This window comes from Danio rerio, chromosome 22 (genome assembly GCF_052040795.2).
Source record: "Danio rerio strain M-AB ecotype USA chromosome 22, GRCz13ab, whole genome shotgun sequence".
NCBI classification, from domain to species: domain Eukaryota; kingdom Metazoa; phylum Chordata; class Actinopteri; order Cypriniformes; family Danionidae; genus Danio; species Danio rerio.
In genome coordinates, this window is record NC_141042.1 from 16205001 (window position 1) to 16222083 (window position 17083).

Below are 17083 nucleotides of genomic sequence, written 5' to 3' on the forward strand. Positions count from 1 at the left end.
AAGGCTAAACTTGGGTCTTCAGTGAAAATCTAATAGGCGTCTAAGACTAGCCCAAAACATGTCAAATAGACAGATTAGACAGATTTTATATGTGGAGTGATTCATTTCAGTTTCAAGAGTTCACACTTAGCTGATGATTGATTTTAAAGCGTGTTTGGCATGCTGGAGAGAGCCCTGAGCTCATTAGATCATCGAGCCCGGGGCTCCCTCCCATTTGCAAGGCGAGAGGGGAGTTTGAGCTCAGGTAGATCTCGAGAACTTCCCTGCTGTAGTAGCTAATAAACAGATAGTGATTGCTCTTAAGAGATAATGGTGCCTCTCAAAATTAGTTTAGAAATAAACTTCACTTATTCTGTTCTATTAGACATCTTTTAGAAGCAAAAAATGCTTGCTGGGTTGTGCTTCTTGTTCAAACTACTTATTTAAAATTAGTTAAAACAACACGATTCTAAAGTTTATTTTTGGGACAACTTAATTGCTTCATGTTCAATCTACTTGAATAAGTTCGTAAAAACAATTAAGTCAGCCTAATTTATTTGTGTTGGGACAACATGAAGAATTTGTGTGGAAACCAGCATTTTTTGCAGTGCACAAAGATTTTTCTCGTAGAAACAGCAAAATATGATATTAATATAGATTGGCAATTTCAATATTTAAAAAAAAAATGGGATCAAGGTTTTGAAGAACCGATTAGTTTGTAAAAATAAAAATCATACGCAGACTTCACACACAAATCTGCACACATACATAGTAAAAGATATCCAAAGTTTTTGCAGTGAACACACAAAAAAACGACGATTTACTCCTAACAATTTTTCTAACAAAGAAATGAACTTCATATCACTTACCCACATCATCCTCATGATAAATAATGGAATGATGGTCAGAATGAGTGGTTTTGTATCGTTCAATGGGCTCGACATAAAACGTCCCATTGGATGTTGTGATGGAGCCCTCAAACTGACCTTCAAGAACCGAACCTTGACATGACGATTTACTGTCATCTTTGAAAGAAACACAAAACATTTTCATTTTAGATAACAAATTGAATGACTGACTAAAACTATAGAAACCATCATAGAATGGGTAATGGTTTTAAAGGGATAGTTCACCCAAAAATTTCCATAGTTGTTTTTCCTGCTATGGAAGTCCAAGTCTTTTGTGTTCAAAGTTTGCGTGAAGTGGAAGTTGCTGATTTTATTCCAGTATGTTGATGTATTTCCAACTGAAACAGAATATTGAGGAGGCGGGGTTTCCTTTTTGCGATCATTTGCTTATTGCGAATTAATGGAAAGAAGGGCGTGGCTAAGAATATTGTGGCTGAAGCCATTAAACTGGCATCATCATTGAAGGACCGCAACTCTAAATGCAGAAGCAAATGGCCAGACTTTGATTGAAGATTAACAAAACAAAGATTTTATTTCCAGTGGATTAACTTGTACAATTGGTTAATTGTTCACCAAAATAACAATGCATGCTAGCAAAAAAACAAAACAAAAAAAAAACACTATGAATTTTGGTTTCACAAAAACCATATGACAAAAAATAAATTATGAAGAAACGTACATTTTTGAGTGAACTATAGCTTTAATTTTATGATGGAAATTATATTTGTTTTGATAAAAACTGTATGGTCACTTAGGTCTACTGGTCAATTCTGCCTTCTATTTGTGGTTTGGTAAAACCAATAAAACCTATATGTCCCAAAACACAAAAGTTAACAAAAGAATTGACTGGTTTTATTTTCAAACGTAGGGATTTGTAATTTTTTTAATTGTATTTGTAGTGCGACCCTGCTAAAAAAAAAAAAAAAAAGATTATGTTGGCCAGCCTGGTTTTAGAGGGATTTTGTCCATTTGAAGCCTGGTCTTAGCTGGTCAGGCTGGGAAATGATCAGCTAAAACCACCTTAACCAGCCTGGTTTAAGCTGGACATAGCTGGTTTTGGCTGGCCTCCCAGCCTTGTTATGCGAGCCAGCTGATTTTAGCTGGTCATTTTCCAGTCTGGCCAGCTAAGACCAGGCTGGAAATGGCTGAAACCAGACTGGTAATGGCCAAAACCCTCTAAAACTAGACTAGTCAACCAGCTAAAACCAACTTGTGATTTTTATGTATTTATTTATTTTTTTATTACTATTTTTTTGCATCTTTCTTTCGTTTTTAGCAGGAGAAAAAACTAATGTCTTTACCTTCAAGTACTCCAGAATATATGTGCGAGAGGTCCACCATCTGAGATTCATTTTCTGACTGGACTTTGAAATCTTCTGTGAAGCCATTATTTACATCTGGCGTGAGACGCAGGTGGAATTCCCTGCAAGAATCCTGGGCTTAATAACAGTTCACAAGTGCACATTCATTTGATTGGTGAAATAACGCAGATGCCTGGACGTCTGCAAATTACCTCTGAAAGGCGCTGAAGTCCAGATGGAGATCTTCCTTGTTTGGATTTGCGTCGCGTCTGATGCGATGTTGATGTTGTTTTACGAGCTCTCGGTCGTAGGAAAGTCCTTCGTAATGTTTTATGTACTTGCTAATGGCTTGTGAAGCCTCTGAAATATTTGGAACAAAATATACTGGGTTAAATACAGTTCATTAATAAAATAGCGACATAGAAAGTCACCACTTTATCGTCTCACACGTTTTGAAGACTCCATGTCAAATTAAAAGTTTCTCAAAAATATATAACAATTACTTAATCACAAACAATCTTGTAAACAATGTTGAAATTGTTTATTTTTGGGGGGAAAATGTTCGTTTTAACTGTCAATTATTTTATTTAAATACAAGCTAGTACAAACAACCTTTATTTCACACACACACACACACACACACACACATATATATATATATATATATATATCATTATATATCATCGTTATAGATCTAACACATTAGCTGGTCAGGCAGGAAAATTACCAGTTAAAACCAAAACCAGCTTTAAAACCAGCTTGACCAGCCTGGTTTAAACTGGACATAGCTGGTTTTGGCTAGGCTCAAGAGGGGTCTGGATGCAGACCTGGTGCAGTGCAATCTGAGCAGCATCCAATCCTTTTTAATGGGCTCACCCTACCTAAATGTCACTCGCTCCATTTAAGTACATGTGTCTGACATTGCATCGCTTAGCTTCATCATAAAGGCTGCATCTAGATACTATTGGCTGGCTAGGGGGGGTCAAGTTGGTTTTAACTTGTAATCTCCCAGCCTGACCAGCTGGAAATAGCCAAAACTCCTCTAAAACCAGGCTGCTCAACCAGCTAAAACCAGCCTAGGCTGGTTTAAGCTGTTTTTTGGGAGGTTTTTTTCAGCAAGGAATCCTTGTCCATACCCTTTTTTATAACACTATTACTAACTAAAAGCAAATTTTTAAATGAAAAATTATTGGATTAACATCCATCATTTTGATATGAACTTCCTAAAATGATGGAAACGATCTTCAAGAAAAAAAAGTAGTATTTATTTTTATAAGCACTACCGAGCTTCACTTTTGGACAACACAAAAGTGAAGCAGCTTCAATTCCAAAACCAAGATCCAATCAAAAGAACCTGGAGGTGGAGCAAGTATAGCAGAGTGTTTTCTGTTCACTTTTTTAAACCAACCAAACAAAAAAGTTGATTAATAAAATGGGTTTGTGTCACTTTTGTGGACCTGCAGCCAAACATTAGCTCTGACATCAACATTTAAAGTGCAGTCATGGTCAACAAAGTGAATTTGCTGGAACAGCTATGAGCCTGTTGGAAAATATAAAGTAATCTGGTTTCTAGATTTGAATCAGGCTGCGTGTCACGTTTATCTGTGAAATGAAAATCGTTTCCTTATGAATGTAATAGCATATCTTTCCTCCACAAACTGTAGCACAAAAGGAGTAGATCAAGTTACAGATCAAAGTACCAAAATCAGTGTTGTTTACCTTAGTAAGACCCCTTATTACCATTTAAACACTTAAGATTTCTCATATCTGAGTAGGAAAGAACGTCTTTGGACAAGTTTAGACAAGTTTATCAAGGGTGAACAACCCCAATGAAAGAGAATTTTAAAAAGTCTGAAATCGAAATATACTTTCATTGACCTAGACATTCCCGCCACCTGCAAGACAAGAGGTATCTTACCTGTAAAATGACCTCTAGATAAAATATAAATCAGCAAACAAATCCTGGCAGCATTCAAAAGTGTGGCTAACATGTCTTCCTAGCTTACTTGGTGCTTCAAACCTATTCAGAGAGAAATGCGTCTGGTTTCACATTCCTAAACTTGACGTCTTAGACATATACAGACTTGTTGATGTGTTTTAAAGGAGGACCACACTTTCCACTCACTTCTGAAAATACAATGCGAATCTTAAATGAGTTTTGCTCAGGAAAACATAGGAAACACAATGACATGTTCTGAGCACAAGGGTCCCCCCATTTTATTGTTCTTTCATGGCTTTAAAAAGGAATTTCCTCCTGGGAAAGATCCAGAAAACCCATTGTATAGTTCCCTGTAGGAGAGAGTAGAAATTCTCATGGGTATGTGCAGGGTAGTAATTGAATTTCCAGCTCTTCTCAGGTTCTGCTCCAAAGAGCTTGGTCCAGATGTTGACATATTTACAAAGGAGAACATTTGCCAGTTCAAACAGCTTCTTTAGTCTCGAAACAATGGATAATATCATCAAGACTGAAGACAACCAGCAGTTCTTGGACAATGGTTCAGGTAGGATTATAGAGAGCATAAATCTAAATAAAAGAATCTCTTGGCACATTTCAACAATGTGATATATAATGAAATTTGTATGGCCTTTAGTCTTTTCTAGGAATCAAGTCTCCACCCCCAGGGTCCCAAGACTGAATGTGATTGGCCATCAGTGCACGACCTGATCTAAGTAAGGGACATCATTTAAGATGCCTCCCCAGAAGACATTTCTTTAGGCAGAGGTTACTTTAGGACACTGTTGAGCTGAAACATCATACCCCAGACCCCCACCTCAGATTGTCATCTGTTAAAGGAACACTCCCCTTTTTTAGAAATAGGCTCATCTTACAAGTCACAAAGGCTGCATTCCAGTTCATTTTTTATGCCCTTCACTTGATAACTTCTCTCTATCTCGTTCACTCAGATTACATTAAGCATGTGTCCATGACTGGCGAAACATCTGAATGAGTTCAAATTTTACCAGGGGTGTCAAGCTCAGTTCCTGGAGGGCCACAGCACCGCACAGTTTAGTTCCAAACTTGGTTCAATACTCTTACCTGAAGGTTTAAAACAAGCCTGAAGGACTCAACTACTTTGATTGGGTGTTTCATTAGGGTTAAGGCTAAACTGTGCAGAGCTGTGGCCATCCAAGAACTGAGTTTGAACCGTGCCCAAAAAGGGCACAGGGGCATTTAGGTGCTGGAGTGGACATATGAAGCAGATTCACGCCTTTGGTCAAAATCAAGGGATCAAGAGTGACTAAGAACTATGCTCCAAAGCATACAATTCAAGGAACTTTGCTGCCATAGCATGGCACAATATTACACAGCACTACTAGTTACCTGTGGACAATGTTCAGTCACTACATAATCTTTTGTCCTGCTGGCAGATTTCATAGACATATTAGGCTAGAAAATAGCAACTTTACATCTTTACAGTCTTAATACACAATGTAACTACAATAATTCAAATAGGAAATATCTTAACACATCCGAGTGAGATACTGTCTAATCCAAGATATTTATGCTAAGCTAAAGTGCTCCAACCAGACTCACAGATCAGCTAAATACATTTAAAAATGGTAAAACTCAAATGTTTAACTTTGTAAAAAGAAGCCATTTACTGTATTTGCTATAAAATGAGGCTATTTACATAAAAAAAGGTGTTCCTCTAACTTTCACTGGAGTCAAAAGGTTCTCTAGTTTTGAAATCTTCATTGCTAATTAGTCATTTTAGATTACCTTTATTGTGATGAACCTCTACCAAAAGTAGCACTGCAGTTGTTTAACAACATCTCATGGCTAATTTCCAGCTAACAATCCACAATCTTCTCTCCAAGATCAGTTTTTGTGTGTGTGATAATGAATAACTTGAAAACAGAAGTTTGGACAATGTCAACCCCCAAATCCTGAGGAACATCTGCAATATGAGGAACTACAAAGGTTGAGGATGTACACTAAAATAAACGTTCAGGAAACGTTCCCACTCATGACCATGAGAATTTTGTGCACCACGGGAATTTCATTGTTATTATTAGATGTATTAGTGATCTAATACACAAGCAATTAGGCTTGCACAAGATCTGACATTCTGATCATCACTTGACATTTAAAATAATGTAAAAAGTTAATCTATTTATAATAGTTTGTCAAGAAAAAAAAAAAAGCTCTGAATTATCAAGATTGAGCAATTGGCTAGTGGACATGCTACAGACCATTTTGGGGACTCAAAACAATGGACTCAACGCATTCCCTGTTTTACACTATATCTTCCAGGAATACAGAAAATAGCCACAAATTGATAAATGTTACGCAAGCGGTTTTAACATTGAAACATTTAACATTGAAACGTTGCCTCTTGCTACAATTATCAAATGGTTTGATAGGTAGGAAATGTAGATGGACAACCACATTGAAATGGTCTAAAAGCGATGCCGTATATTGTGCTTGGTATAGCATGCCTCACAAAATCATTAATATGAATAGCAATAACAGCACCCTTGTTTTGTCACAACCAGAATTCAATTCCGCCAATGTAGCACAGAGTCTCCTAAAGCTGCTTTGACGAACTTCTGCAGTACATGAAATCCTTACAAAAATTAAGGTGACTAAACTTGACTATCGGCGCCACCTAGTGGAAGTAAACTGCTAATACACAAAGCATTAAACTTGAGCGCACCATTTTTTAAAGAAAACAATTTTATTGAATGATCAGGGACAATTGAACGCCAAATTAATTATGGTTTCAAAGACGGCTTGCATTTTAGCAAAACATTCCTGAGCATTCACCAAATGTACAAACAGTAAGACTAAAATCTAAATGTGGAATGCAGGAACAAAAAGCATATCGAAATAAAAATCACACTTTACATAATTTAAACAATCTCCCGTTCTTTACACCTTGAAACGAAAAGTGGACTTAAAAAAATACAAAGCTCGACTAGCAATGTACAAGCTGCAAAGATTCTTTCCACACAACAGGTACATAAACGATGGAGTTTCTCAATATCGTCGACCAAAGGCTCCTCCACCGGCACCAGCACCACCACCACCTTGCATTCCACTACCCTGCATCATCTGATTGGGTCGGTTTATGGGTCCAGAAATCGACTGGGATGCCCCTGCCTGCATGTATCCACCTCGGCTGTGGAGCACACAAATGTTAGTTTCAAGCTTAAATAATCAAAAATCTTTCCCATATCAAATTTAAGTCACTACTAGGGTTGGGCCAAGACGATGCCATCGATCATTGCCGATGGACATCACAATGCTAAGCCAGCATCGTGATCCAATTCATCTTTAATTAATCTTGTCTCTATTTAACGACTCTTCTGTCTTTTGAATCTATCACGTAACGCATCACAACGTCAGTACACTGCTTTAATCTTTTGCTTTCTTGCTTGTATTTAGTAATTTTAGGGAAAACCTCAGATACTGTTGGTTGTGCACCTTTTTTAATAATTATATTTTATTGGATTTTTCAAGAACGAGTGCACCTTTTTTTAACCAACCAAGTTTGTTGATGCCATTATAACGACACAGATCACTCTGCCTACTCATGCCAGAGTCCCGCGGAAAAAGGTGGTTCACATTAGACATCGTTCAATGCCAAATTGGTCGATATCGCCTAACCCTAGTCACTACATTACAAAAAAATAGACATAGTACCCCGCCATTCCTCCTCGAGCCATGTGACCCTGTCCCGGGACACCTCGCTCTCCTCCTAAAAAAGAAACATAAAAAGTTAGAATGGACAATGACATTGGATGTGATCATCTGAAGATATTTAATAGGACAAACCTTGCCAGTTTCTGTCCCCATCCATTTTGCGTCCAGGCTCCCAATCTCTGTCCCCACGACTTCAGACAGAAAAGAAAAAAAATTATAGTCGCAAACGTTTAATTAATAAAGAAACACCTGACCAGATAAGTCTAAATGTCTTACCCGCCTGGCCCTGGCCTTGCAGGATTTATTCCACGTTTGTCATAGCTGCCACCACCCCAGTTGTCACGACCATGTCTGTCCCGATCTGAAAAGTGCTGCGGAATAAAAATTTAAATGTTGGTGTGCAGTTCAATATCTAAAGAACCAGATCAAACTATTATCTTTGACGGACTTGTCATACCTGGTTGTCTCTGTCTCCAGGCATGCCACCTCGGTTGTCTCTTCTGTTTGCAAACAGATGTAAATCATTACAGTAAAACAGCAAGATCTATAAACGAATTTCCAGATGGTTGGGATAGACATAGCTTTGCATTACCTATCCATCATCATGTCATCCTGATAGCGATTGCGGTCTCTGTGGTCAAAATCTTGATACCGGTCTTGGCGTCCAAAATCAGATCGTCCATAGCGATCATCCATGTTCATCCTCTTCAATGGCCAGTCGTCTTTTCTGTATAGTCAAAAAAGTAGATAGAAAAAGTGATCAATTAACACTAGACCAGGGATCACCAAACTTGTTCCTGGAGGGCCGGTGTCCTGCAGATTTTAGCTCCAACCCTAATCAAACAAACCTAAACAAGCTAATCAAGGTCTTACTAGGTATATTTTTAAACACCCAGGCAGGTGTGTTGAGGCAAGATGAAGCTAAACCCTGCAGGCTGCAGGGTACGGGACCTCCAGGAACGAGATTTGTGACCCCTGCACTAGACAATCCTAGTCACCAGAATTTCCAAGAGGAACAAACTGTAAAGTTTCCTACAGTAAAACCGCATCATCACCCCACAAAAGAGAATATGCACAATCAACTACATAATCAAGTGGTCATGAGTGTCATGCAGTCTTCTGTAGTTTATTTTGCACTAAAATAATTGACTGCTATAATGATTTTTTTTTTTTACAAATAAGAATACCAGGTTTCTTCTTTAATTTAATGTACCCATAAATAGCGTGAGAAAGTTTCCAATATGCATTTCACTTTTAAAGACGTCTATAACTTCCTTTTCCCATCTTATTAACTTTCAACGCAGAGAATGGCAAGTTTGGAAAGCCTCATCACACATCAACTACGCCGCAGAGCCTACAGTATTCTTACCTTCCATCCATGTCATAAGGCCTCTTGACTGGACGTCTGTCCTGTTCAAAGCGTAGCTGCTCCTGTTGCCGCCTCAGCTCCTCCCTCTCACGATGAATGCGCTCCTGTTCGCGCCGCCGCTCATACTCTACTCGGAGACGCTCCCGCTCTAGGAATTCCCGCTCCATGCGGTCAGCATCCAGACGCTGCTTCTCGACCTCCAGCATCTTGCGCTTCCTCATCAGCCTCTCCTCCTTCTCTCGGAAAAGTCGAATGCGCTCACGCTCAGAACGTCTGTCTCTGTCACGGTCTCGCTCACTGAAATTTAATTCAACAAGTTGAGAAATCAGAAGAAGATGGGAAAGCAAACTCAAGACAAGGTGATTGTAGTTACCCAGAGTTTCTGCGTCTCTCAACTTCTCTAATCTCTCGTTCCCTTTGCCTTTGACGCTCCCGCTCTCTTTGCTCTTTGATTTGATCAAATGACAAAATGTCCTTTCTTTCTTTACTCAACGAATTACGGTCACGACTCTTAGAGCTCTGAAATATAAAATAAAAGCGGTCATTTCAAAAATACTAGCTAGGCAGTCAGTGCCAAAACAATAAGTAGCAAAACATACCCGTTCTTTGCTTTTTGTTTTCAAGCTGATGACTGGTTCTCCTTTCGATTTGTCCATCACAACAGTCCTCTCTCCACCTTCATTAAAACATCCAGATATAAACGCCTTAACATAACTTAAGTATTGCCAAATGTGAATGCTAGCCACACTCATTACCTTTTCCATCACCTTCAGTCTTTTCATCCTTGTTCTCAGATCTGCAATAATAAACATTATTAGAGCATTACAGCATCTTGGCCTTGACAGATGTCTTCGAAATAACATTGATCTATTACTTACTTGTCAGTCTTCGAGTCAGAGGAGAGTCTTCTATCACTGACAGACTTTTTGGCATCATTTTTGTCAGCAGGCTTCTTTCCAGCAGGCTCATTCTTGGCCTATAAACAGAGACACACCAATCAATTCCTCTTAAAAAAAAAAAAAAAAAAAACAGATTCAGTTCTGCATTGGTGCTTTTTGCAGTCAGACAGTTTAAAAATAACTGCCCTTTATAAAAATAAAAAAATCATGTACCCTTTCAACTGAAATCATCCTTCCATGGAGTTCGGTTCTGTGCAGATGGCTAATGCACTTTGTGGCCTCCTCAATAGAGCACATTGTAACAAACCCATAGCAGCGAGCGCCTGGGCTTCGGGCATTTGTTACTACTTTTGCACCAACAACCTGCAAGTAGTAACACAAGTATGAGGACACCATCAAACCTAAAAAAATGACCAGGTTTCTACATCACACTTACCTTGCCATACTTGCTGAAAAGATTCTTCAGATCAGTCGCTCTGGTGGTTGACGAGAGTCCGCTGACCCAGAGGTTCCTCCCACTAGAGGCGCCACCTGATAGGACACAAAAAGTTAACATACAAAAGTCTAAACTCCTCGCACTTACTTTATGGTCAGTAGTTTATTGCACACATACCTTTGTCATCTTTCGACTCCGGCTTGGTTGAGGCATCCTCCTCTTCACTATAGAAAAAGAAAGCAGGTTTATGAGAAATCGAATGGGCAGTTTGAACCGTATCACCAGTGTTGATAAACGAATACCCACCTAGTGAAGACATACAAGTTCTGGCAATGAACAAAGATTTGATACTACATCACATTAAGCCAATTACATTAAACATACCTTCAACTAAGATGGCAAACCAAAATTCTGGTACATTATTGTTTGTAGGTAGAAAAACAAAATGGCAAAAAAAAAATGGTAGACGAAATGCGCAGTCGATTACACCTCCCAAGAGCACCCATACTTGTTAACAAAGGAGCCAATGAAACAGAGAAAGCCATTGTTCTAGTAGACAGAAAATAACAAACCTCTTTTTCTGATCATCACCCTGTACAGAGGACTCTTTCACTTCTGAGGACTCCGCAGGATCAGTGCTCTTGCATTCCTCGACCGCTTCTCCTTTAGATGCCATTTCCGAATCAACTGCGCTTTCGATATCGCGCAAACCTGTTTCGCTAGCATTATCGGCCTGAGCAGAAGTGTTCTCGGCATCCACCAAACTGTCCTGAATGTTTTCTTGGTCTTTGTTTGTCAATTCAACTTCACTTTCCTTTGATGCAACAATGTCCAGTTTGCAGGTTGATGACTCCGGATCCAAATTGGCAGCCTCGTCGGTGTTGGCAAGGTCGTGCCCATTGTCTGCCTCTTGGTGTGAATCCCAGACTGAAGATTTCTCTTCTTCAGTCAGCTCTTCAGTGGAGTCATCCTTAAGCGGCTCTGATATACAAGACCCGGCTACTTTCTCACTTTCTACGGATTTAACAGGAATAGAATGGCACAGAGTTTAAATCACTTCTGAGACATTGCAATGGTTATCGTGGAACTGGACTAGGACGTGGCCCTCTGCTTTCTCATACACAAGATAAGGCAAGCTACCCTATAAAGAGACTGGAAAAACCAAAGCGAAAAAACAAACAACAAGCTTCCAGACAACAAGCCATTTCTTTTTCACTTCACCTGCACCCCAAAGAAGGGTGCTCTGTTGACTAGGGAAAGCCACAAGATCTGCACCACATCAGAGTGTCCATCGCAGATTTCAGTACTTGAAGTGTCCATGATTTAGAAGTAGCAGCTTGTGCTGTTGTTACAGGAAATGTGTTTCTTTTGAAACAAGCAAATGGTCCATTAGTGAAATCTCCAATTAACAAACTTTGTGTCCTACACAGTGATTTTGCTTCTGCATGATCCAATTCTTCAAGTCTTCTTTTCGATGCCTTCTTTAAGCAACCTGGAAACACCAAATTGCAACTGCAACAACTATTTTAACCAACCTATGTACTGACTGAAACATTACTGGCTCTTTGCATATATGAGCTCTTTGAAGAGGCATGTGGGTGCCTGTTACGCGATTCAAAAGTGATATAAATGGCCACATATCTATTGTCAGCAATGCAGAAAGCCAGTAACCAACTCTGGATTTCCAGTCTCTTGTTCCTGAGTAACCTGATACATTTAGGCTATAGATCCTTAAGGTTTCACCTTGACTTTAAGATCATTTCAAAACCCTATACAGTACCTTCTTCACTTTTTGCTTCCTTGTTTCCATGCTCACCAACATCCTCCTGTGTGAAGTGAAGAAATTAATTAGAAGTGAAATAAAACAAATCTTTGTTTGAATTTTTTTAAACTTCCTTTATTACCTGACAAGCCATTTCCTGGTTCTCATCCATGTCTGCATCATCTTTCTCCACTGCCTGAAATTAAGGTAAAACGTAAGACAAAAAGCAAAGCAATAAGAACAGAAAAGCAGTATATTTATTAGCTAATTGTAACACCTCACCTCCTCCACTTCAGGTTTGCTCATGACAATATCTACACCATCCTCCGTGTCGCAGTTATTTGTGGCATCCTCCTTCAAGCCGCCTGTGTTCTCTTCATTCGAATACGTGTCTAAAACCTCCTCATCATATTCATCTTCATCAGGGTCACCTCCATTACCCATATCGGCTTCATCCAGAACATTCATGTCCATGATATCCATCTCATGAAGGTTCTCTGGCACAGCATCTGGGTCCTCCTGAAGGAGATGATGAATGCTGTTAGTATTGATTAAAATTATGCAAACTAGTGGTGTAATGGATCACAAATCTCACGGTCTGGATCACATCATGGTTTTTTAGTCACGGATCGGACCATTTTTCGGATCAGCCCAAAAGGGGAGATGACAAATGTAATTTGCTTTTCAATTATTACAAAAACAGTACTGCAAGACACTTTTGGTTTTATCAAACAAAACTTACAACCTGTAATTTTATAAAAATAAAATGAGATTATTAAAAAAAAAAAAAAAAAAACTAAAATATTCAGTAAAGTAAAAAATTCACTATTACTACTACAGTTGCTGATAACACTAAATGTTGAAATCATTTAATTATAATTTGAACAACCCATATTTATTTTAAGTCACATTTTCAATAATTGATTTATTAATCACTTATAAAACATCATGTTACGATCCCGATCTTTTGATTAATTTTGCAGCTTACACTGAATGCACTGATACAGGCTAAACAAGTAGTGACAAAAAACACCTTTAATTAAACCCACCACATCCCAAATAACCTACCACAACTTCTTCCATCATCATTATATTTTACAGGAAAGCCTAAATGCTTTAATACATGTGATTTGAAAGACGCGAAAAGTGATCTTTCTGTGATCGTTACAAATTTAAGAATAATCTACCAGTAAATAAAATGTATTAATCTGCAGGCCACGTGTTCCAGAACCATGGGTTGTGATCTGTACGAATTACAGATCAATAGTGATCAATTACATCCCTAATGCAAAGAAATAATATATATATATATATATATATATATATATATATATATATATATATATATATATATATATATATATATATAAAAAGTCATTATGTAAATCCAGCATCAAATTAATAACAAAAAAAAAACACCTGGCCATCAACAGAGTCCTCCTCAAGTGTGGAGTCTTCAGGTCCATCATGGTCATCTTGTCTCTTTCCTATAGAAAGAAACAAATAAAAATTATTTCAAACCACATAATTTAGTTTTTTGCCCTTAGTAAACATGCACTTATGCTCCTATTGGATATAACACTTCCCCATCAGAGAGAAAAAGAACTTGAACTTAACTTTACTGAATAAAGTAAACTTTGGACCCATTCTGTGAAATTACAACATGCTCCTTAGTAGGCATGGGACGATAAGCGTTTTCAAGGTGTACTATGTTTTGGAAAAGTCAAGGTCTTAAAGCCGCCAAAATTTCTCTCTGTTACACTGTTTGTACAATATAGGTTTTTATAACGTTTTGTTAATTTTTTTAGAACAACAGTATCTCCAGTAGAAAATGTTTCCAAAGGTGACGTTGTTTTAAGGCAGCAGAAGGCAATGATTCATTTAGCCTGACATGTTTACTGGGATAAAATATTTTAAAAGTTTTGCAAAATGAAATATATTGTGTTCAAAGCGCAAAAAAAGTTTTGTTTTTAACCCGGACATTTTAAAAGAATATATTTAGAGCAGTAATCACAATACTATAAAACTGTATTTTTTATCCAAGGTTATCATACAGGCAAAATTTTATACCAGCCCATGTTTACTCATCAAAATTTAGTCTAGTTTTTTTTTTTTAATGAGAGAATTGGTCAATGCAGAATGGACTTTAAGTCTAAATGAAGAGTTCGAATGCAAAAAAAACTACCTGTCATCTGAAATGACCATTTTTGTCAGCCTCCTATGTTTATGTTCAGTTGTTTCACTTTAAAGGCAATGTAAATGACGTATTCGTCACTATAAAAGTAAAATAACTGAGCCTACACAAAGGAGTCAGAGAAAAATGCTCATTTTAGAAGAAAATATTAAATGGCTTTTAAATGGGTTTTTGCATCTAAACTCTTCAAATGCGCTTGTTGAAACATTATGCAAAGACAGAGGCTTAGCCTGTTCAGCAAAGAGCACAATACCATGCTTATGCACTTTTACTAAAATGCACTTGTACACAGCATGCACAAACAGAAAAGAAACAGACATGGAATACACAGATTACAAAATGGAGATGTGTGACTAAGGACGTCTGTAAATATATTACTCATTAGACAAACTAAACATTCTTATATTTTTTTTCTAGCAAACAGTTTTAAAACCACAAACTAAAATGTGAATACAATATATCTGCAAACACAAAAAAAATTAAAGTACTAATAAAAGAGGTATTGGTGTAACGTTATCCTTATTGCTTCAAACTTGTGAAACAAGACAAATCTCAGTTTTCTGATCTTAATAAAACAGTACCGATCAATTTTACCTTTTGGAGTTCGACGTGGTGTTTTCTTAGGAGTTATGTCAAGATGTACAACAATCTCATCTGGATTTCCCCCCTCTTCTTCAATTGCCTGAAAACGAAAGTGTGATGTAGTCAAACACAAGCATTATTGATACTTATCTATAGCTTCTGCATAACAACCCCTTTATTGTTGTGCAATGAAACCCCACACTTCATTCAATGTACATTACGTAAGACATCTTGAAATCAAAATATTCTGCAAAGCTAGGTGGAGTTTCTAAAACGACTAATGTAAACAGCTGTGATTAGCAAAAAGAGTGTACGTTAACATATACAATACGTTAACAAAACAAACTATTGTATAAGTAAAGAGGAGATATAAAAAAACAGGGAAATGGCAACACATGTAACCCTAACGTTACTGCAGTAAACACTGAACCCACAACGTTAACTCAAATCTCATTCACTCTGAAGTATATAAAGGTGCGAGATTATTTGGATAACATATGATTCCGTGGTCCTGTTACCTTTTTAAGTCTCTCTGAAAGCAGGCTTTTATTGCCGCTGATGTCGAGGTTTCGGCGCTTCAGCTCGGCCTTCAAATCGATGACTCTCAGCTCGGATATTTTACGAACGCCAGGCTCTACAGACCCCACATCTCCCGTCGAAGTGTCTGACATGTTTTCAGCCAGTGAGACTGCAACGGTGAAAGAATTATCACAAATCTCCTTCTATCCGCACACACTCACCAGATTTTTGTGCAGAGCGTGATGAACAGCGTTTCTCACTTGAAACAAAATGGCGTCGACCAGCAGTCACGCGCATGCGTCTGCCATTGGATGTTAAGCGCATGCGCAAAAGCGTCATCATAGTCGTGGTTGGGCGGGAACGTCGAAGAATTTACAAAAAAAGACGTCGAAAAATTTACAGATAATGTGGGAGATGTTTCTGGGTTGCAGCTGCAAGGGCATCCGCTGCCTAAAACCTATTGCATGCTTGATAAGTTTGCGGTTCACTCCGCTGTGGCGACCCCAGATTAATAAAGGAACTAAACCGAAAAGAAAACGAATGAATAAATGTTGTGGGAGATGTAAAATGAAAGGTTAGTTTTAATGTTTCAGGTCGAAAATTCTTAAAAATAACATATTTCGTGATTTAAAGTTTGAGATTAATGTGCAGGATTGGTGAATGGATGGATTTCGGTCACTCCTGCCATAAGCATATGTGTTAGTGCAGGGGTGTCAAACTCAATTCCTGGAGGGCCGAAGCCCTGCACAGTTTAGTTCCAACCCTGCTCCAACACACTTACCAGTAGGTTTCAAACAAGCCTGAAGGACTCAATTACTGTATTTAATTAGGGTTGGAACTAACTGTGCAGAGCTGCGGCCCTTTCGGAACTGAGTTTGACACCTGTGAGTTAGTGGGAGCTCAATAGTTCCTTACTGGAATAAGTAATTTCACTAAGAAACTTTTACATCCTCGCAACCTTTTCATCTAAGTTCTTTACATTACTAAAGTGTTCTGCATGACAGACCTTAAAAGGAACCTAAAAATGTTATTTGAGGTACTAAAAAAATAGTTGTGCCATTTTTGGCCAAGAATTGTTAAAAATAACATAATTGTTGAAGTTATAGATTTTTGTGCAAGGTTAACGGGTGGATTACGGTCACCCATGCCATAAACATGTCTTATAGTGGGAGCTCAATATAATATTTTGCCTTTTAAATAAAGGTTCCTTACTGGAATAAGTCATTTCACTAAGAACGTTTTACATTCTTGCAACCTTCTCAGCCAAGTTCTTTACATTACTGAAGTGCTCTGCATGATAGGCCTTAAAGGAACCTAAAAAGTTTATCTGAAGTGCCAAAATTTTTTATTCCTGGCACCTTTGTTTTAAAGAGGGAATTACAAGTTATTTAACCTTGGCATTTATAAAAAAAAATTAAAAAGATTTTTTGGGGATATTTAAATAAAGCACACTAAAGATAATTTGTCAGGATTTGTGAATCATCTGC

At 37.9% G+C, this 17083-nt stretch overlaps 2 protein-coding genes across 4 annotated transcripts in view; both read right to left on the bottom strand.

The window, feature by feature from the left end:
* Positions 1-4230, bottom strand: part of si:ch1073-396h14.1 — a 43745-nt gene extending 39515 nt beyond the window's left edge. For both annotated transcript variants that reach the window (XM_087304123.1, XM_087304122.1), the window contains exons 1-4: positions 4107-4230; positions 2401-2548; positions 2189-2310; positions 849-1004 (exon numbers count right to left, since the gene is read on the bottom strand). In XM_087304123.1, the coding sequence (XP_087160249.1) occupies positions 849-1004; positions 2189-2310; positions 2401-2548; positions 4107-4179 (499 nt within the window). In that variant the 5' untranslated portion in view covers positions 4180-4230. The remainder of the gene's footprint in view (positions 1-848; positions 1005-2188; positions 2311-2400; positions 2549-4106) is intronic.
* Positions 4231-6848: 2618 nt separating this feature from the next.
* On the bottom strand, positions 6849-15885 carry safb (scaffold attachment factor B). Of its 2 annotated transcripts, XM_087302385.1 has the most exons (22): positions 15857-15885; positions 15596-15765; positions 15090-15177; positions 13721-13788; positions 12584-12820; positions 12444-12497; positions 12320-12365; positions 11112-11553; positions 10717-10763; positions 10540-10634; positions 10317-10466; positions 10083-10180; positions 9960-10000; positions 9804-9880; positions 9578-9723; positions 9205-9501; positions 8428-8562; positions 8293-8335; positions 8112-8206; positions 7968-8026; positions 7836-7890; positions 6849-7311 (listed from the first exon to the last, which is right to left on the bottom strand). In XM_087302385.1, the coding sequence occupies exons 2-22, from the start codon at positions 15746-15748 to the stop codon at positions 7170-7172; spliced, it is 2568 nt and encodes an 855-aa protein (XP_087158511.1). In that variant the 5' UTR covers positions 15749-15765; positions 15857-15885; the 3' UTR covers positions 6849-7169.
* Between the last annotated feature and the right edge of the window lie 1198 nt (positions 15886-17083).

Excerpts from the sequence above, each read along its gene's own strand:
- safb (XM_087302385.1), bottom strand. The coding sequence starts at position 15,748 with ATGTCAGACACTTCGACGGGAGATGTGGGGTCTGTAGAGCCTGGCGTT. Across the intron at positions 11,554-12,319 it reads GGAAGCAAAAAGTGAAGAAG|AAAGTGAGAAAGTAGCCGGG; the intron begins GTACTGTATAGG and ends TTAAATCCGTAG. Across the intron at positions 8,563-9,204 it reads CCTTATGACATGGATGGAAG|AAAAGACGACTGGCCATTGA; the intron begins GTAAGAATACTG and ends TTGACTATACAG.